The 22,097-nt window shown below is 40.3% G+C and overlaps 1 protein-coding gene across 4 annotated transcripts in view; it reads left to right on the forward strand.

Annotated features, from left to right (window-relative positions):
- WWP1 (WW domain containing E3 ubiquitin protein ligase 1) overlaps positions 1 to 22,097 on the forward strand; it is a 68,051-nt gene that overhangs the window by 30,017 nt on the left and 15,937 nt on the right. For 2 of the 4 annotated variants that reach the window (XM_081325290.1, XM_081325291.1), the window contains exons 7-16: positions 8,011 to 8,171; positions 13,656 to 14,004; positions 14,467 to 14,562; positions 15,485 to 15,659; positions 16,551 to 16,605; positions 16,691 to 16,775; positions 16,853 to 16,981; positions 20,039 to 20,111; positions 20,209 to 20,280; positions 21,071 to 21,159. In XM_081325290.1, the coding sequence (XP_081181416.1) occupies positions 8,011 to 8,171; positions 13,656 to 14,004; positions 14,467 to 14,562; positions 15,485 to 15,659; positions 16,551 to 16,605; positions 16,691 to 16,775; positions 16,853 to 16,981; positions 20,039 to 20,111; positions 20,209 to 20,280; positions 21,071 to 21,159 (1,284 nt within the window). Of the gene's footprint in view, positions 1 to 6,362; positions 6,455 to 8,010; positions 8,172 to 8,841; positions 8,924 to 13,655; positions 14,005 to 14,466; positions 14,563 to 15,484; positions 15,660 to 16,550; positions 16,606 to 16,690; positions 16,776 to 16,852; positions 16,982 to 20,038; positions 20,112 to 20,208; positions 20,281 to 21,070; positions 21,160 to 22,097 lie in introns of those variants that run through there. The other 2 variants (XM_081325292.1, XM_081325293.1) reach the window with 2 other exon arrangements.

Below are 22,097 nucleotides of genomic sequence, written 5' to 3' on the forward strand. Positions count from 1 at the left end.
AGGTTTGGCACGCCCACAGAGAACGCCCTCCCCCTGGGGGCCACCAGTTGACACTCTTTGACCGACAGCACCCTAAGGAGGCCCTCTCTGTGGGAGCGCACTGGACGAAGGGAAGTCGATGCCAGCAGCAGGTGCTCCCGTAGGTAATCCGGACCCATGCCATTTAGGGCTTTATAGGTCATTACCAGCACCTTGAATCTTACCCGGAGGGCAACTGGAAGCCAATGCAGCTCGCGGAGTAGAGGTGTTACATGGGAGTATCGGGAAACCCCCACCACCACTCGCGTGGCTGCATTCTGCACCAGCTGAAGCCGAGTAGTCCTCAAGGGCAGCCCCATGTAGAGAGCATTGCAGTAGTCCAAACGGGAGGTCACGAGCGCATGAGTGACTGTGCGCAAGGCATCTCGGTCCAGATAGGGCCGCAACTGGCGCACCAGACGAACCTGGGCGAAGGCCCCCCTAGTCACAGCTCCTATATGATCTTCCAAAGAGAGCTGTGAGTCTAGGAGGACACCCAAGTTGCGAGCCCTATCTACGGGGGGTAATATCTCACCCCCCCATGGTTAGAGATGGAATGATCTGAATTTCCCGAGATGCCGGCACCCACAGCCACTCAGTCTTGTCAGGGTTGAGCCAAACCCTGTTCCTCCCCATCCAGACCCGAACCGCCTCCAGGCAATGGGACATCACATCAAGGGCATCACTGGGGTGGTTTGGGGTAGAGATGAAAAGCTGGGTATCATCAGCATATTGATGATACCCAACCCCAAAACCACGAATGATCTCACCCAGCGGCTTCATATAGATGTTTATTTATTTATTTATTCGGTTTATATACCGCCCTATTCCCAAAGGACTCAGGGCGGTTTACAAGGCAAAATTTAAAAACAATCCAATATAAAATTAAAATACATTAAATTAAGTCTAGCCACAAAAATTAAATCACAATTTAAAAACATTAAACCCCTCAGTCCAGACCAGATAGCTCAAAGAGCCAGGTTTTTAGGTCCCGGCGAAATGAACGAAGGTCGGGGGCAGTCTGGAGTTCCGTTGGCAGTTGATTCCATAGGGCAGGCGCGCCCACAGAGAACGCCCTCCCCCTGGGGATCGCCCGTCGGCAATCCTTGACCGGCGGTACTCTGAGGAGGCCCTCCCTGTGGGAGCGCACAGGACGATGGGAAATTGACGCTGGCAGCAGGTGCTCCCTTAGATAATCCGGGCCCATGCCATTTAGGGCTTTATAGGTCATCACCAGCACCTTGAATCTCACCCGGAGGGCAACTGGAAGCCAATGCAGCTCGCGGAGAAGAGGTGTTATATGGGAGTATCGGGAGACTCCCATCACAACTCGCGTGGCTGCATTCTGCACCAGCTGAAGCCTCCGAGTGGTCCTCAGGGGCAGCCCCATGTAGAGAGCATTGCAGTAGTCTAGCCTGGAGGTCACGAGCGCATGGGTGACTGTGCGTAGGGCATCTCGGTCCAGATAGGGCCGTAACTGGCGCACCAGGCGAACCTGGGCAAAAGCCCCCCTGGCCACGGCTCCTATATGATCTTCCAAACTGAGCCGTGAATCCAGGAGGACACCCAAGTTGCGGGCCCTATCAACGGGGGGTAACACCTCACCCCCCATAGTTAACAATGGAAAAGATTGGTTAGTCTGAGATGCCGGTATGCATAGCCACTCAGTCTTGGCAGGATTGAGACGAAGCCTGTTTCTCCCCATCCAAACCCGGACCGCTTCCAGGCAACGGGACATCACGTCGAGGGCATCACTGGGTTGGTTCGGGGTGGAAAGAAAAAGCTGGGTATCATCAGCATACTGATGATACCCCACCCCGAAACCACGAATGAGCTCACCCAGCGGCTTCATATAGATGTTGAACAGGAGGGGAGAGAGGACCGACCCCTGACGAACTCCACAAACGAGAGGCCTCGGGGCGGACCTCTGCCCTCCCGTCAACACCGACTGCGAGCGGCCCAGGAGGTAGGAGAACCACTGTAAAACAGTGCCCCCCACTCCCAACCCCCTGAGACGCCGCAGTAGGATACCATGGTCGATGGTATCAAAAGCCGCTGAGAGGTCTAATAGGAATAGGACAGAGGAACAACCCCTGTCCCAAGCCCGGCAGAGATCATTCACCAGCGCAACCAATGCCGTCTCCGTGCTGTACCCGGTCCTGAAGCCCGATTGGTATGGGTCCAGATAATCAGTTTCCTCCAGGAACAGAGGGAGCTGAAGTGCCACCACGCTCTCAACCACCTTCGCAAGAAAGCGAAGGTTGGAGACCGGACGATAGTTGTTCAAAATAGCTGGGTCCAGGGCAGGCGTCTTGAGGAGGGGCCTCACCACCGCCTCCTTGAAGGCGGCAGGGAAGGTACCCTCCCTCAAGGAAGCAGTTATTACTGCCTGGAACCAGCCTCGTGTCTCCTCCCGGGCTGCATATACCAGCCAGGAGGGGCACGGGTCCAATAAACACGTGGCGGAACTCAGTCTCCTCATGATCCTGTCCACCTCATTTGGGGTCACAGGATCGAATTCACTCCAGGTAACATTCTCTAGACAGCTTGATTCCTTCCCGTCAGTCTCTGCCCAGTCAGAATCCAAACCGGCTCGAATCTGAGCGATTTTGTCCGTCAGATGATAGCTAAACTCCTCAGCTCGCCCCTGTAAGGGCTCCTTCTTCACCTCCTGATTAAAGAGGGAGCAAGTCACCCTAAACAGGGCGGCCGGGCGATTATCTGCGGACGAGATGAGGGCAGCGAAGTAATTAGACTTCGCTGTCCTCATTGCCATGAGATAAGACCTTGTAAAGGTTCTTAACCACAACCGGTCAGACTCAGACCGGCTGGATCTCCAACAGCTCTCTAGACCTCGTCTCCAACGCTTCATCTCCCAGAGCTCCACAGAAAACCATGGAGCCCACCGGGATCTGCGCCGGGTCAAGGGTCGCAAGGGTACAACACCGTCGAGCGCCTCGGTGGCAGCCCTTTCCCAGGCATCCACCAAGGCGTCGGCCGGGCTGTGAGCGAGGGGGATAGGTATAGACCCAAGCACCGTCTGGAACCGTTCCGGATCCATTAGGCGCCTGGGGCAGAACCATCTGGTCGGTTCCGCAGCCCAGCAGCGGGGGGTGGCATAGTGGAAGACCAACCGCAGGAGGTGATGATCGGACCATGACGGGGGATAATAGTTGGCGAGCCCCCTCCCAGATCATCAAACCACTGCCCAGATAAGAAAACTAGGTCGAGAGTGTGTCCTCCCCCATGAGTCGGACCCTGAATTACTTGGGTCACGTCTATGGCTGTCATGGAGGCCATGAACTCCCGGGCCAACTCAGACGACCCTCCCAGAGAAGGCAGGTTAAAGTCGCCCAGAACTATAAATCTGGGAAACTCAAGTGTCAACCCTGAGAGGACGTCGAGAAGCTCGGGCAGGGCCGTTGCTACACAGCTGTGCGCCAGGTATGTTAGCAACAAGCCCAACTGAGCCCCAGGGCCACACCTCAGGAGGAGGGATTCACTCCCGCCTATCTGTACAATAGTGGTCTCCCGTGGAAATAAGGTCTCCCGTATAACTACCGCCACCCCACCGCCCCTGCCCTGAGCCCGTGGCCGATGTAACACACAGAAACCTGGAGGGCAAAGCTCAGTCAGAGGGACACCTCCCTCTGAGCCCAACCAGGTTTCTGTAATGCATGCCAGATCCGCGTGTTCCTCCTCGATCAAATCATGGATGAGGGGAGCCTTGTTCACAACTGATCTGGCATTAAAGTACACCAGCCTGAGCTCAGGGGCCTGATCCCTCTCACCCCCGGATAAATGGGTACCAACTGGACGGTTGGAGCACGCCACCGCTTGAAGACAGCGGGGGCGCGATCCCAGGTGTTGATATGGCCCTCCATGTAACCGCCTGCTGCCGTTCCCAATCGTTGTGGGGATTTGAAACCCCACCCCAATGCCAGGGAAACCAGGAGACCCCAACCCTAACCCCATCTCGCCGGGAACCATTTCAGGCCTGGACTGACGACCGGTTGGTGGGGTACACCCCAATTCCCTCCCAACCCTACCATTCCCCCCCTCCCTAACCCTTTAAAACAGCCGGCTAGAAAACATATTAGGGGCCTCTTAATATATCTCCACCAGAGGCCCCTATCTATGCCGAACCACCTCTCGGGGTCCCAACAATTGGGCCCGTCCTTAAGGGGATTGGAGGAAAAGGTGGCAGGTCGTAACCAGGAGGGAGGTGCCCTCCTGAGGGCATACAGGTCAGCACTGGAGTAGTGCAAACGAGCCATATAATAATAAAAAATATCCACATAGGGCAGTTGTTAACAAATGGGTAGTCAGATGGTATTAAAATAATATCAAGATGACATTGATATTGAGTCCGGAAAGTACCTCAGGTCCACCAATCCGGCTCCGCTCTCACCTGAGCCGGAACCAGGCAAAGAAAGCCCAACCGCCCTCTCACTACAGCTGGGCATCCAACCTGGGGTGGACAGAGTACGGGCTACTGGGATAAACCTACCCCAACTGGTCTCTCACACCAGTGGGGTGGTTGATGACCAATCCAGAACCGCCCTCTCACTGCGGTCAGTTCCCAGGTCCATTCCGGACTATCAGTAGGGAAGTCACAGGAGCAGGGGCATAAACCATATCCAAATAATCAGCATAAAATTAAAGATGAGCAGATTAGCAGAAAGGACCCGGGTCAAAACACCACAGCTATACAGGGAGTGCAGAATTATTAGGCAAGTTGTATTTTTGAGGATTAATTTTATTATTGAACAACAACCATGTTCTCAATGAACCCAAAAAACTCATTAATATCAAAGCTGAATATTTTTGGAAGTAGTTTTTAGTTTGTTTTTAGTTATAGCTATTTTAGGGGGATATCTGTGTGTGCAGGTGACTATTACTGTGCATAATTATTAGGCAACTTAACAAAAAACAAATATATACCCATTTCAATTATTTATTTTTACCAGTGAAACCAATATAACATCTCAACATTCACAAATATACATTTCTGACATTCAAAAACATAACAAAAACAAATCAGTGACCAATATAGCCACCTTTCTTTGCAAGGACACTCAAAAGCCTGCCATCCATGGATTCTGTCAGTGTTTTGATCTGTTCACCATCAACATTGCGTGCAGCAGCAACCACAGCCTCCCAGACACTGTTCAGAGAGGTGTACTGTTTTCCCTCCTTGTAAATCTCACATTTGATGATGGACCACAGGTTCTCAATGGGGTTCAGATCAGGTGAACAAGGAGGCCATGTCATTAGATTTCCTTCTTTTATACCCTTTCTTGCCAGCCACGCTGTGGAGTACTTGGACGCGTGTGATGGAGCATTGTCCTGCATGAAAATCATGTTTTTCTTGAAGGATGCAGACTTCTTCCTGTACCACTGCTTGAAGAAGGTGTCTTCCAGAAACTGGCAGTAGGACTGGGAGTTGAGCTTGACTCCATCCTCAACCCGAAAAGGCCCCACAAGCTCATCTTTGATGATACCAGCCCAAACCAGTACTCCACCTCCACCTTGCTGGCGTCTGAGTCGGACTGGAGCTCTCTGCCCTTTACCAATCCAGCCACGGGCCCATCCATCTGGCCCATCAAGACTCACTCTCATTTCATCAGTCCATAAAACCTTAGAAAAATCAGTCTTGAGATATTTCTTGGCCCAGTCTTGACGTTTCAGCTTGTGTGTCTTGTTCAGTGGTGGTCGTCTTTCAGCCTTTCTTACCTTGGCCATGTCTCTGAGTATTGCACACCTTGTGCTTTTGGGCACTCCAGTGATGTTGCAGCTCTGAAATATGGCCAAACTGGTGGCAAGTTGCATCTTGGCAGCTGCACGCTTGACTTTTCTCAGTTCATGGGCAGTTATTTTGCGCCTTGGTTTCTCCACACGCTTCTTGCGACCCTGTTGACTATTTTGAATGAAACGCTTGATTGTTCGATGATCACGCTTCAGAAGCTTTGCAATTTTAAGAGTGCTGCATCCCTCTGCAAGATATCTCACTATTTTTGACTTTTCTGAGCCTGTCAAGTCCTTCTTTTGACCCATTTTGCCAAAGGAAAGGAAGTTGCCTAATAATTATGCACACCTGATACAGGGTGTTGATGTCATTAGACCACACCCCTTCTCATTACAGAGATGCACATCACCTAATATGCTTAATTGGTAGTAGGCTTTCGAGCCTATACAGCTTGGAGTAAGACAACATGCATAAAGAGGATGATGTGGTCAAAATACTCATTTGCCTAATAATTCTGCACTCCCTGTAGTTCCAAGACCACTCCACAGCTGAGCTCCAGGCCGCTGTTGTCATCTCGCTGCTTCTGCTGTGGAAAGGGGGGGGGCACCGTGCAAAAAAAATGTTGAACAAGAGAGGCAAGAGGACCGACCCCTGAGGATATGTATGACTACAATTTACAGGAAAACAGTTAAGGGAAAAATGACAGTGAATTTGCATTACATAACAAAAAAAATTCTTTTAACTTCTGTCCCCTGTTCAGATAGTTGCAAAAAAAAAATCATATTAGTTTAGTACTTTGTGCTATTGCTTTCTTAAATGCAGTGTGGCATTACTTTAGTAAATTCTTTTGTGGAAGAAACTTACTTAGATGAATTCTACAAAAACTACTTCAAAGTCAATCCTTGCTGCCACTCATTCCTGCTGTAAATCAGCTGGGGTTCTGTTGTGAACCATAAGTCAGTCAGTAAATAAATAAGGCTGCAATTTAGCAATAAAATACCTGACCCAGCTAAGTATCATCCCACCTCCCGCTATTATTTTGTTTCTTTAAGTTTAATGGGCCTCTTGTTTCTCTACAGAGATAAAGCAATTTATTTTTTGTTTACAATGAGTATATTTATTTATCCTCTTCATTTTTCTCTATTCATTAGTAGTTTGTTTTGAAACTACTGTAAAGTACAAAATGTGTTACACTGAATCATTTTGCTAAGCTATTTTGACAGGAGGACTCCATTCAATTTTATGACATATCATTCAGCATCCTTACTGGCCATGGATGTTTTTTTGTGTAATGAAATTTGAAATTTATTATAATCAAAAACTAATTGGCGATTCCACTTAATAAGAAATGTTATATACTTATTAAAATAATATGCACATTTAGAAAACAAATTACAAGTTTGTGAAGGGGCAAAATTTGATAGAACACATTAAATAGACATCCAAATATACATTGAAATAAAGTTAATATGAATAATTGGTATTTTGCACATAATTTGTTTATATTCTTTTATATGGATGTGGTTATCTTACAAAGAACAGAATTAATATAGATGTATTTTTAATGTCTATAAGCCACCCAGAGTTACCTTATGGTAAGATGGACGGCCAATACATAAACTACAGGTAGTGCTTGCTTAGTGATGATAATTGAGATTGCAACTCTGTTACTAAGTGACATAGTTGAAAAGTGCAATAGCATGTGGCCATGCTGACTTGCAATGGCAGTTGTGATAATCTCAGTTGCTATCATCAGGCAAATCCTGCATAGTTGCATCATCCTGCAGTCACATGAGAACTATTTGAGGATAGCTTCCGTATTGACTTTTCTTGTCAGAAGCTGGCAGTGAACATTACAATGGTGGTTATGGGAAGCTGCAACATCATAATTTTGAACCAGTTGCCAAGTGCCCAAATTGCGATCACGTGACCCTAGGGATGCTGTCATGGCTGCAACTATGAGGGCCCTTTGTAAGTCCCCCTTGTTCAGCACCATCATGACTTCAAATGATTGATGAATGAGTGGTCATTCAACAGGAACTGCCTATATTCCTTACTCTAACAGCTGAAAACATGACAGATACACAAATTAAAAATGGTGCTGAGAAATGAAAACAGGTTAAGGAAGAGGAATATGAAAATTATTTAAAATACATTTACTTTTGATTTGTATGTAGTGGGTTATTGGAGTGGAGAATATATAAATATAATATTTTTCATAACCTGTGTGATATTTTCTACAGATTAGATAATGAAACACCATCAAGTTCCATAGTACAGGTCTCATTCCCTATACATGCCATTAATGGAGACAATGGAGACAACTCATCTCCTCATATTATGACCAGATCCAAAAATTCACCAATACCAAAAACACTGTCAAGTGAACAAGATAACAACATTGGTAAGAAAAATATTGGCTAAGGTGGTTTACTAGACTTCCTTTTTAAAAAAGACATCAAATTAATACTAAGAATTGATGTATTAAGCTAGATTATTGAGAATCTTGTACATAGGAGGAAGAACACTTCAATATGTGTATGCATCAAAATGTGTTGGCACTTTCTCTGTTGTGCTACACTTAGTGTTGCATCAAATAATCTAACCTTTTGCAGCAGGTTTTAAAGGATGACGTGGAAAAATGTTGGGTAAAAATTGGATTTAAAAAGTATGTTACCTTGAGATAAGTGTGTTTTATTAAGGCTATTTATTTGTTCATTGAAGTAGGAGGAAAATGCAAATTGCAAACATTTATTCAAGATATATATACAGCTTAATTTATAAGTACAAGGTCAACAATTATTTCAGAGAAAGTGGAATAAAAATGTAAAAAATAGTCTTGAACTCAGATTTCTTGGGGGTGTGTGGAATTATTTATCTGATTTAAAAGGCTCACTTCAAAAAATGACTCAGGCTGGCATACAATGAGTTAAAACATAATTTAAATATAAGATGAAATACCACAATAGCAGCAAGTTAAGGAATGTACAAACATTCAAGTAGCAACCATTCAAACAATTTACAAATTACCTAAGATCTGCAGGAAAAATAAACTTTTTAATTTTTTCCTGAAGGTCAACAGGGTTGGGCCCAGTGCTTTTCCTGTAGAGTGTAAGGAAGAGGACCTTGATGCAAGATTGATGTCAGCCTTACCAGGTAGACCAGATAGGAAACATGACCAGAAAAGCTAATTCTAGTTTCTTGTACAGTCACATTAACAGAATCTTACAAGTTTGAACATAAAATTTTCCTGCTATCAATTTTATAGCCTGATAACTTAGGGAAGGTCCTTCCTGAGCTTCTTGCTCACTCACTATGCTACCTCTCATCTGACTATTTCCTAGGCAGCATCTTTTTGCCCCGTCTTCCAAGGTCTTTTCCCCTTACCATTATACATATTTCCTAACAAACTTTACTAACCAGGAAGAACATAAGTTCATCATACAGGTGACTGCTCAAAGCATTGTGAACCTGGTCTGCTTCCTTGAGGTTCACAGGATTAACTCTTCTCAGATACCAGAACATACACCAGTCACTTCAGTAGGACTTGCTCAGGCAGTGTTCAACTTAGAGCTGATCTGAGTGATCTTATTTGTGAAGTTTCTAGTAGTATTGGCATATTAGCCTCCGAGACATTTCTCTTATTTGTTTTTCCCTAAGAGGTTACAGGGCTGCTGTATGGCATTCTGGATGCAGTAATCACTAATCAAGGAACCACCAAGAATACTATAACACACTGACAGGGCAAGGCACTAGTATATAAACAGAGAGCAAATTCCACTCCCTTCTAGCACTGATGTTGTTACCTAGTTAGATAATGAAATGTTTGCAAGAAAACAAACAAGCTCAGAGAGCACCAAGGACCCCACAGTTCCATCCTGAGTTATTCTCTTCTATTGGTACATTCTATTGTTTCTAATATTTATTTAAAATGTAACAGTTTATTATCTGAAAACTCAGACCAACTAGAAGTAAAGCATCTTAAATAAAGCCTTGGTGGAGCAGTGGGCTAATGCCTCCTTAAGTAACACCAGCTGCCTGCAATTAGTGCAGGTTCGCATCCCACCAGGCTCAAGGTTGACTCAGCCTTCCATCCTTCCGAGGTAGGTAAAATGAGGACCCAGATTGTTGGGGGCAATAAGCTGACTTTGTAATAATGCCGCTTGGTGTGTGTGTGTGTGAAAGCCCTAATAAGCAGGCATATACATAGAATGAAGGCTACTGCTAAGCTTGTAAGCCGCCCTGAGTCTTCGGAGAAGGGCGGGATATAAATGGAATTAAAATAAAATAAAAATAAAATAAAAAATTAAATGTAATAAAAATACTGCTGTAATACTGTAATTTATTTCTTGGATATCATATCTTCCTTATAACAGTCCCAAGGAAATTACTACTGAAGCATATAGAGGAAGCTACATATCTACCATATCTACTATTTTTAATTGATTTTGCTAATCAAACAAAAAAAATTGCCAGATTCATCCTCTTTTCTGGCTGGCTGGAAGCAGACATCTTTTTTTTTTTTAAAAAAAATAGAGAATAGCCCTTTCACTTTGGAAAAGTGGAAAAACATTTTAAGCTCAGTTACTGCTGGAGTCTCTGTACTCGGTATTGGCTGTTCCTTGCTGCGGATAAGATTGATAGTTTGACTTTCTGCCTGAGAGGAGACAAAAAGGCACCCCGTCCTGTTCTTATTCATGTACAGAGTCAGACTAAAATTGTTGTTGAATCTTACTTTAATACTAACAACAGAGCATAATCACTACTTTGTAGACAATAAAATACTTAGGACAAGTGAGACCATGCAATGCAGCTAAGGTTCCCACCCGCAGTACTTAGTTTTTATCTTTCATTTCCCAGCATCTGCTGCCAGAAATTGTTGTCTCACTTAGCCTTACCGTAAAGCTGTCCCTTAGCTTGAGAAGATAAGGCTGAAGCTTATTATAAACTAGAGTGTAGAATTTTAGCTGCAGGTTCTTTTCTTTTTTCAGAATGTCCTCCCAACTTCAAAAGGAGGAAGATGTATTTGTATTAAAACTGTTAGGATGTTCACAGCTGACCTTTTCAGCTTCAGCTTTGGAAATAAAGCTTATTGTTTCTCAGATGTTATGTTGCAATTTCAAGGTGTTTCAAGGAAAGACGAGATGCTTCAAGAAAAACATTGAAATCGCTTTGAAGTCCTAAATTTTGATAATGGAGAACCAGAGTAATTATGTAAATAATAATAATAATAATAATAATAATAATAATAATAATAATAATAATAATAACAACTTTGAAAAATACATCAAGAATTTGCAGCTTCCTGCAATAACTTCAGCAAAGCTACAAAAAACTGCACTACTTGGAACATCTTACATTTTAAGGAGATACCTTGTTTATACCTAGGATGCTGGCAGCAACCCATGTCAACCATTAGTGCCAGTCAAGTTGAGTCTTCAGTTGACCGAGTTTCATGTTTTATGAATAAAAGTTTAATAATAATAATAATAATAATAATAATAATAATAATAATAATAATAATATAATTAATAATTAATAATAATAAAGTTGGAAGGGACCTTGGAGGTCATCTAGTCCAACTCCCTGCTCAGGCAGGAAACCCTATATCATTTCAGACAAATGGCTGTCCAGTCATCAAAGATGAATGTGAAAAGAGACTGTTAAAACTGCAATAAGAAAGAAAACAAACTGGATGTCAGGACAAACTGCAAATTGCCAAGAAGAGAGGAAAAGAAAAGCTAAAACCATGAAAGACGAAATCTCAGAAAGAAACCTAAAGAGTTTTTGAGAGCTGTTAGAAGAGACAATATACAACATCTGCAAAAGCATAAGTAATGGAAACAGACATGGAAAAACATGGTCAGTCTTTCAAAAGATCTTTGAATTCAGAAGGAGTTTAAAATGGATATGCTGAAGGACACCAATGGATAAATAATAACCAATTATAAGGAGATCAAAGGAAGAGGGAAGGAGTATACTGAAACACTCTGCAATAGAGATCTCAACATCCAAGATACTTTAGAGGATATTCCTTACTTATAAGAATCTCTAGTATCAGAAGATGAAATTATATCAGCATTCTGGTCATTACCAAGTCAGAAGGTTACAAGAATTGATGGAGTACTCACTGAAATATGGCAAACCACAGAAAAGAATCAGTCAAGTTTCTAATCAAGCTATGAAAAATTGAATGGAAGTGGAGATACGTACTTTGGATTAACTGATTGATGATGAAGATGAATTTTTAACAAACATTGTGTTAAGTATTAAATATCATAATCCAATTGAAATATTTACAGCTACAACCTTTGTTAGCAATATTGTATTGGCCAGCACTATTTTTAACTTCTGAAACACCTGAGGTACTAGACCTTATTAAATCTGTTAAAACTAAAAAGCTTACTATTAGTTTTTATAGATATTTGTTATCAGTAAATCAATTTGATATATGCTAAGAAATGAGTGGAATAACGAATTTGAGATCCCTATATTGTGTAGACAATGAGAGAATGTTTTAATTTCTATTACAAGTGTCAAGAGACCTCAAATTATGATTTATACCACAAATGAGGACCCAGATTGTTGGGGGCAATAAGCTGACTTTGTAATAATGCCGCTTTGGGGCGGCGAAAGCCCTAATAAGCAGGCATATACCTAGAATGAAGGCTATTGCTAAGCACATTGATTTGTGCTTCTTAGATTGTAAGCCGCCCTGAGTCTTTGGAGAAGGGTGGGATATAAATGGGATTAAAAAAAATAATATCTAGAATTTATTGGACTCTGCTACATTTGTGTAGAAGAAGTCTTTGCAAAAGTTGGATTGCATAGTAGAGCAGCCATGAAGGCCTTGGAAAAAATGAATGTTGTGATATGTCTATACCTACAAAGATCAGAAGAGTGCAAGCCATAGTATTCCCTGTGACACTGTATGGAAGTGACTTTAAAAAGCAGAAAAGAAAGATTATTGATGCCTTTGAACTTTCATTTTGGAAAAGGCTCCTGAGTATACCATGGATAGCAAGAAAACAAACTAGTGGATCACTGAAAAAATAAAGGTAAAGGTAAAGGTAAAGGTTCCCCCGCACATGCGTGCTAGTCGTTTCCGACTCTAAGGGCCGGTGCTCATCTCCGTTTCAAAGCCGAAGAGCCAGCGCTTGTCCGAGGACGTCTCCGTGGTCATGTGGCCGGCATGACTAGATGCCAAAGGCGCACAGAACGCTGTTACCTTCCCACCGTAGTGGTCCCTATTTTTCTACTTGCATTTTTAAGTGCTTTCGAACTGCTAGGTTGGCAGAAGCTGGGATGAGTAACAGGCGCTCACTCTGTTACACGGCACTCGGGATTCGACCCGCTAAACTGCCGACCTTCCGATCAACAAGCTCAGCATCCTAACCCACTGAGCCACCGTGTCCCTTTGAAAAAATAAATCCAGAGTTCAAAACACAAATTACCAATCTCAAATTATCCTACTTTGAACATGTCATATGAAGACCTGGCTCTTTGGAAAAGGCTGTACTACTGAGAAGGTGGAAAAAAGAAAAGAAGGGGATGATCAGCAGCAAGATGAACTACAATGTGCCTCATTGGGAGACTTGAAAGAACAAGTTGGAGATAGAGTGTCATAAAGAAAATCTGTATGGTTACTAGCAGCCGAAAATGAAAGGATTCACATGGTAGAACCTATTAAATTGAACATAACATAATCAAATCATGTTGCAGATGTCATTTTCTTTACATATTACTTTAACATTTTAATAATAATACTTTAAAAATCAATAATGTTTGCAGGTTACCATTGCTGGCTAAGCGGTCTGATTTCATGTTTCATTTCAGATGTAATGTTCAAAAGATAAAAGTAATTTTATTCTCTTTTTGTGTATTACAGTTAGTTGTGAATCATCTATAATGGAAGCTGATAATCTTTCAATCTCCGAAATACCTATGGATTCTACAGAAGCACCATCTACATCTGCAGATTGTACCACTACTACTTCAGAAACTCCTATAGAAACTGAGGCTACTACTAGTAATGCTGAAAGCAGTACCTCTGCAACTGCCTTTAGTGCATTTTCAGGAGTTCAGCCCATTACTCCTTCAGATTCTGTATCCTCTAGCACAGAGAACAATGCAACACCAATGACAGAAGTAGCAAAACCAAGGGAGTCTGCTAATGTATCTGGTGAAGCCATAAGGCAGCAACCTGGTAACACTAGCATAGAACCTTTGCCCCCAGGGTATGTGAGATTAAATGTGATGCACTTGTTAGATTCACATGGAAATGTGAATGGTGAAATGTAATTGGCAATGTGTTAGATTATACTAAAGTAACTGAATTTAATCCCTCTTGAAATCAGTTATGTCTAACATATCCATAGGTTATGCCTAGTATTTTCTATTGATTTTATCTATGCAGTAGAACCAAAACTGAAGACATTTCCTCTAATTTGCTATATATGCATGCAAAAATAAATTTAATTGGGCATCGTCATGATGATGATTAACTTGTTTTTAATGCTGAATTAACTGTATTTTAAGAATACAATCATGTAATAGGAAGGAAGAAATTTGTCCTTTCTTCCTGCAGCAGTATTTCCTATAACTGATCTGAAATTGGTTGCCATTTTTAATGTAAATTTCAGCTTTTCAGGAGAGAACTTTTGTTTTCTGTTAAGTTTTACTTTTTGTATTTTTCAAAGATGGGAACAAAGAAAGGATCCCCATGGTAGAACCTATTACGTTGATCACAACACAAGAACTACAACTTGGGAAAGGCCTCAACCTTTGCCACTAGGGTAATAGTTATTTATGCTCTTCCATGTATTAATAAAGGCTATGTAAATTATACAATGGAATTCAACTTTCTTTATAATAAGCTTGCTAAAATAGCATATTTATAAACATTTTTTTAAAGAATGCTTGTTTTTAGTAATCTTTAAAAGTAAATCCATACACTTGAATTATAATTAAGATAGTATAAGGATGCTTATTCCCTCATATGTTCTTCAGTTATTTATGCCCTTTGAGTATGAGTTGAGGTTCCTGGACAATGGGAAGAGGAGCAGGGAGGTATTAGTAGTCAGAAATCTGCCTCATTTTGCACACTATCACAGAAGATTTACTGCCCTACACTCCCAATTCACATTATTTAAGATGGAAGAGGTGATTCTTTTTATTAACTGTTCTACAAAAAGTATGTCAGTATGCTAATTAATAAAATTCAAAATAAAAATCTTCAAATTTGTAATACATAGGAAATAGTTTTAAAATTCACAGCATTCTGATTGTTTTGGAGTGTCTCCCACTAGTTTATTCTGTAAATAAATTATTCCGACTAATTTATTATGGATTTTATTTTGTGTCATTGAATGATTTCTTTTTTATAATAGCAATTTAATTTAATTTAATAATTTGATTTCTATACCGCCCTTCTCCCGAAGGACTCAGGGCAGTGAACAGGGCAATACACAATAAAAATCGAATACAAAAATTAAAAAGCCATTAAACATCATGCCCATAAAATCAATACATATTAAAGTTAAAACTAGTTTTAAAAACCCAACCCCATCCCATTCCCATGGTGATAGCTTACAGAAAAAAGTTTATGGGAAAAATTCTAGTTTAAATCTTTGTTACTACTAATATACAATTAATAGTGCCTATAACAAGTTATTTATTGTTATAACATGGTTCCCAATATTGTAATTTTCTTCCTAGCTGGGAAAGAAGAGTTGATGATCGTGGAAGAGTTTATTATGTGGACCATAACACACGAACAACAACATGGCAGAGACCAACAATGGAATCAGTCAGAAATTTTGAACAATGGCAGTCGCAACGAAATCAATTGCAAGGAGCTATGCAACAATTTAACCAACGATACCTCTATTCGGTAAGCTAAAAAAATGTTTATATTTTTCTCCTGTCCATTCTTAGATATTCAATGCATATTATTATACGTATATGATATTGAGATTTTTGATTGTCCTGACAATGCTTGAGCTCAGATATAATGTGAAGCCATGATTTAGCTAAAGCTGTGACCCATTTAACTATATTTTGATATAGTTGGCTAATAAACTATTCAGTCTTGGACTAAATACCTTAAGAATATTGCCATAGTAAACTTGTTAATTTTTAAAATGTTAGAAAGCTCAAAAAGCTTGTTTTGTTTGTTAACTTCCAGGTACTTAGTATAAATTCAATTTGGGAATTGGGCACTTTTTTGATCAGAAAGATTCTTGTTTATTTAGCAAATTTATATAGCCCCTCATCTCACAAAGAGTGATTCTAAATAGTGTACAAAATTAAACAGAGAGATAAATATTAAAAATAAGCATTATCAAAAATAAAATAATCCATTATTAAACATACAACCAGGCACAGGAATGAGTAGATATTAACAATGATGGAATTAAAATGTCACTAGTCCTTTGGGATCCCTAGACTTGCTGACATAGCCAGGTCTTTAGGGACTTCTGGAACAATAACAAGGATGGATCTAATGTCCTTGGGGGGAAGGGAGAATGTTACAAAAAGAGGGCACCACAGAAGAAAAGGCATGCCTGCTAGGGCCCACCAAGTGTAAGTCCCTAGCAGACAGTATTCAAAGCATAGCTTCTCTGCTAAAACTCCTGTTTCTCCGCTTCCTTTTCTCGTTATAAATAGATTGCAAAGGAATTGATATTGGCTGAATGTTTATATGGAAGGACTTGATTTATTTTCATCAAGTGCAGTTAAATAGTAATGAAAAAATAATTCCAATTTATTTTATTTTCACTAGGCTTCAATGCTTTCTGCTGAAAATGATCCACTAGGTCCTTTACCACCAGGCTGGGGTGAGAAATATAAATATGTAAACTTATATTCATACATTATTATTTATATTGTTTATATTGTTTACATAGCTCATTTTTATTTCAGAAAGAAGAGTTGATTCAAATGACAGAGTGTATTTTGTAAATCACAATACAAAGACAACACAGTGGGAAGATCCACGGACTCAAGGGTATGTCTGTTTTCACTCATTGAACAATAAAAAAAAATACTGAATTTTTAAGAAATCTGTTGACTTTAACTTTTCAGCTTACAAAATGAAGATCCCCTTCCAGAAGGCTGGGAAATCAGATACACCAGAGAAGGTGTAAGATACTTTGTTGATCATAACACACGAACAACTACCTTCAGTGATCCTCGTACTGGTAAATCATCTGTGTAAGTGTTAATGGATAGTCTAAAATACTTATTGTGTGTTAAATATATACTAGAGCTAGCATAATTGATAATGTTTGGTCTCTAATCATTGGATGAATTATTGGTATGAAGTCCACCATGCTTTTATCTATATATTCTATTTTCCCTTAATAAAGACATCTGTAGAAATTCTCCAGCTGTTGCCATAGGTTCATTTGGCAGCAGGTTGGAATTAAGCCTTTTGTATAACCATCCCTGGTTTCTGGAATGAATTAATTTCATTGTTGGTATTCAAAAATCCTTATTTATATAATTTTAATTATTTTAATATTTTTGATGCTGCTCTATGCTTCTGCTTTAAATCATTGTGAATGTGTAACAGTATTACAAAATATAATGGAGATTAAGAAATGTATACAGTGAAATCATTCTTCCCTCTTTCCCAGTATACGTAATTTGTTCTCTAGATTTAATTAAGCTAACTTGTAAGTACATGAGTAGTTTGACTTTAAAAACATAAGGGATGGTAATTCAGTTTTCTCTATCTTTAGTTATAAATAAAGGAGTGAAGTTACTTTAGATAGAGCGAAAGAATGTAAAGAGAAGGTTGTTGTTAAAGGACAAAGTGGTGAAGAAAATAGAAAGAAGAGGGTGTTGGACATGTTCACTCACCACCTTGAGTTATTTGTAAAAATAAAGCAAGATACAAATAAGCAAAAAAATGTTGCATAGGCAAAAAGGCTGAAGCATATTTTAAATCTAAAGTAAGATAATAGCTGGAAACAGCTCAGGCAGAGACCTTCCTAATACACTGAATTATAAGAAGGCAAGATTGTGTCAAGCTCACTAAGTATATCAGAACAGGAAATTAATTTGATGAGGCTGAAACTACTTTTTATGATTGACTTTAATAACAGAATCTTGCAATTTTGACTATGCTGTACCTCCTTCTCCTTCTGCCCAGTCAATAATTGCTACATATTGCCTTCAAATTCAATTTCATTTTATGTCCTTGACTTAAAACCACAATTGGGACCAGTATTTTAGTTGCTAAGTGATCTGATTGCTAAGCAAGATCTCATATGACCTCATTGTTTAGCAATTGCAGTCCTTGTTGGCATTAAGCAGATTTTACTGGTTGTTAGCCAAGGACCCATTCCAACCCAAGCCTTTCCGGACTTGGTCTTTTCCAGCCCTGGACCTCAGTAAGGTAGGGCTGCCTCCAGTTCCTCCCATTTGCCTGTTTCCACTCCCATCTCTGCCCTTTTAGCTGCCCTACATACATCATTGCAGGGCAACAAGCAGCCCAGAACTGCATGGTTCTGGGGTTGCTTGCCACATCTTGGGATGCCTCAGCCACCACAGCTGGGTCCCAGTCATCCTCACCACCTTACAATTTAAGATCTCTTCCCTCTGCTGTCCCAGATGCTTTCATTACAGTCTTTTTGTTCCTGTTGGTGATGAGATGTGCCTGACCTGGCTGCTTTGCCCTATGGGGTTGACTTTGCATGGTGAAAAAGAAAAGAAAAAAGCAGAAAGCTTAAAGAGTCTGGAGTACAATAAGCACTGCTTTTTTCTGTACTTCTGGATCATATGGAACTATCTTTGCATGTGAAAACAAAAGCAGCACAAACCCAACCTCATACTTCCCAGGAGCACTGCAAAAAGGGGCATTTTGGCATGATATTGCCCCTTTAAGAAGCTTTGTACTTCCGCTCCCTTTTTCACTATGCAAAGCCAGCCCTATACAGCAGCCAGGCCAGGCCGGTCTTATCAGCAGGAGGAGTAAGAACACAGTTGTCAAGATCAGCTGGAAAGTTGCACTACAGGATAGCAGGTGGCAAAAAGGGCAAAGATGGAGGGGAGATGGAGAGGAGTTGCAGTGCTCCTGTGGTCATAAGAATGGGTGAGCTGCCAAGTGCCTGAATTTTATCCCATGACCATGGGGCTCTGAAATGGCCATAGCTTCAAGCACAAGTCATAAGACCCTTTGTTCCTAGGGGTCATAATTTCAAACTATCACTGAACAAACTACCTGCAGATATCTGAGTTTGGGTGTTGTATGAATGAAGGATATGCAGGAGTTACATGTTATTTACAGTGTGATCTCTGAAGCATTAGATGATAAGATTACATACTTTTAAATATTATTTGGAAGATATGCTTTGCAGAAATAATTAAAGGAACCCAGTTATATCTAGGCTTCTCTATAAGCTTGGGGGGAAAAAATCTCTACTGCATTAAGAAATCCATTCATGAAAGTTAATGTGATTCTTAAAGTATGGACAACATTTTTCAAGCTTGTTTTAAAGCCTGAGAAGTTTGGATATTTATAATGAATCATTTCAGGTAGTCTGAAATGTATAAATTGTGCAGAAAGTTTCAGGTGAAGACAGCAGGAAAAGGCAAATCATCAGCAACAGCACTTAAATAGAAGAAGGGTAAGGAGGGCACCGGGAAGACTGGGAAATGGGCAGGCAGGCTAGTTGGATATGCTGTAATAATTCAAGAGTGGCAATAGTGGCAGCTAAACAGAGATGGGGAAAAGAGGTTGCTGGGAAGACTTGAAAGAAAGAGGAGGTCATCACGTTAATTATTAAGGACAATAGCAACCTAGGAAGGGCACTGGGAAAATCAGTGGGCAGGGCAACGGACAGATTATATTGGGGAAATGAGAAAAGATGCATGGGCTTGTCCTACTTGCTTCATAAGATTTGTCCAGAATTTGGTTTAGAAAAACCCAGAATAACCAAGAGGTTCTGAGTTTAGGTTAGCCATACTTTGACCTTTCTGGAAAAGTTTGACTAAATGTCTGGGCCACAAAGTGTGTCTTGGGGGTTCAAAGAAAAACACATGTTTTCTTTTGTTGACACATGCACTATACTTCCATGAGGACCAAAGCGTCTTTCTTTGTTTGTTTTGGAATTGCACCATCTTGTTAGAAGAAAAGATCATAAAATTTATCTAGAATGGAAGTATACCTAGATTAACTGTTACATCATTTGTTAGACCAAATGAAGTTCCTAAGAAATTTTTAATTGTGTTATGTTTAATAAATGTATATATGTTTCTTTATAGAAATAAAGGACCACAAATTGCTTATGAACGTAGCTTTAGGTGGAAACTAGCTCATTTCCGCTACTTATGTCAGGTACTATAATACTGTCTAAATTTAAATTTAAACTTTAAATGTTCCTTTATAACTTTTGTGTTTATGGTTGCATTAATCATTTACTTTCTCTCTATAGTCAAATGCTCTACCAAGCCATGTGAAGATCAATGTATCCAGACAAACTTTGTTTGAAGATTCCTTCCAGCAGGTAAAATACTGTTAATATCATAAACTACTGGAAACTACTGCAAAACTGCAAAAATTAATATGTTTAAATGACTTAGTTTTGTAGGTAGGAAAGAAAATCTTATTCTCACTAAAAAACATTTGAATATATTTATTTAGAAGTCACAGAAGAATGTAGCCTACCAAACCTTTATACATTAGTAAGCAGCCATTTATTTGTTTGTATATTTGTTTAGTTTTTTTTAAAGACTTCCTAAGTCCAAACATTTAAGAGTAGCTTAGACTTTAAAAGCAGGAACACTTAAACAAATAAAGTAATTGTCATCCAGAAGGAAAAAAACACAACAAAAACTTGCAGAACAGTGGTGCAGTATTATGTCAACATTACACAGCATGCCCATGCCACTTTTTATCCTTTTATTTTATTTGTTTTTATTCATTATTTTATTTATAAAATTCATTGGCCACCCATCTTACCAGAGGGTAACTGGGTGGCTTACAGTCATAAAAATGTATCTATACATATACATTAAAACATAAATTAAATCCAAGGATCAAAATCTAAAGACACGTGGGGAGGGTGGGGGCAGAGTAGGGGGAGGTGAGACCTATTGTTACCTGATCAACCATCTTCACTATGCTGTTATTTATTTACATTTTAATTTCTAGAAATAGAATGCATTTCTATTTGAAGAAGAGCAAATATCCTTAAAGTTGGATGTAATGCTTAATATATTGTAATATATATGTTCTATATTTTACCATCTAATATTCAATAGTACTTTTTGCTTGAATAATTATTTTATTTACAGATCATGGCTTTAAAACCTTATGACTTAAGGAGACGATTGTATGTCATATTCAGAGGAGAGGAAGGATTGGATTATGGAGGTTTAGCCAGGTAACTGTTTATTGAAATCTCATGACCTTTGTCAAGCTGCTTAAACACATTAATAATAATAATTTTTCAAACCATAATAGTTTATTAAATGTATATGTTGACTAATTTCCAGTGACATTGATTGGTTTACAAATTGTTTAAAGCATCAGAAACAAGGAAACAACAAAAGACAACATTAAGAGTAATGGCAAGAATTGTAACTGGATGAGAAGAAAGAAAAATCACATGATCTATTGGGGGGGACACGGGGGAGGGTTAATTCCACCTCAACAAAAGCCTGGATAAAGAGACAGGTCTTTAAGACCCTTGGAAGCCTCAGTAGAGTGGGGGCCATTTGAATCTTGCGGGGAACCTTACTCCAGAGAGCAGGTGCTGCTATAGAGAAGGTGTACTTCTAGAGTCCTAATTAATAGCATTGTTTAATTAAAGGAACCTGGGGTGAATCAACCCTGCCAGATTTGATTGGCTGGGCAGATACTGTGGGTGGCTGGGCAGATACTATGGGAGACTGATGGTCCGTTAAGTAATCAGGCCCTATCCCATGTAAGTCTATGCAGGTAGCAACCAGCACCTGGATTCACTCCTAGAAATAAAATGGCAACTAATGCAACTCAAGAAGCAGAGGTGTTATATGGGCATACCAAGGCATGCCCCTTACTGCCTGTGCTACTGCATTCTGAACCAGCGAAACTTCTAAGTGGTCATCAAAGGCAGCCCCACATAGAGTACATTGCAGTAATTAAGCTGTGAGGTAGCTAAGCCACGTGTGACTGAAAACCCACCCTAATTTAGAAAACTGGCACACCAGATGATCCTGTGCAAGCTGTGGGTCCAGAAGAATGGGAAAGTGCTATCCTATCCAAAGTCAGATGGAATATCCCTAGATCTAAATATCCACAGACAGTCTTGGTAGAATTGATTTGGAGATAGTTCTTCCT

The sequence above is a fragment of the Vipera berus genome (genome assembly GCF_964194415.1).
Source record: "Vipera berus genome assembly, chromosome: 3".
Lineage (NCBI taxonomy): Eukaryota > Metazoa > Chordata > Lepidosauria > Squamata > Viperidae > Vipera > Vipera berus.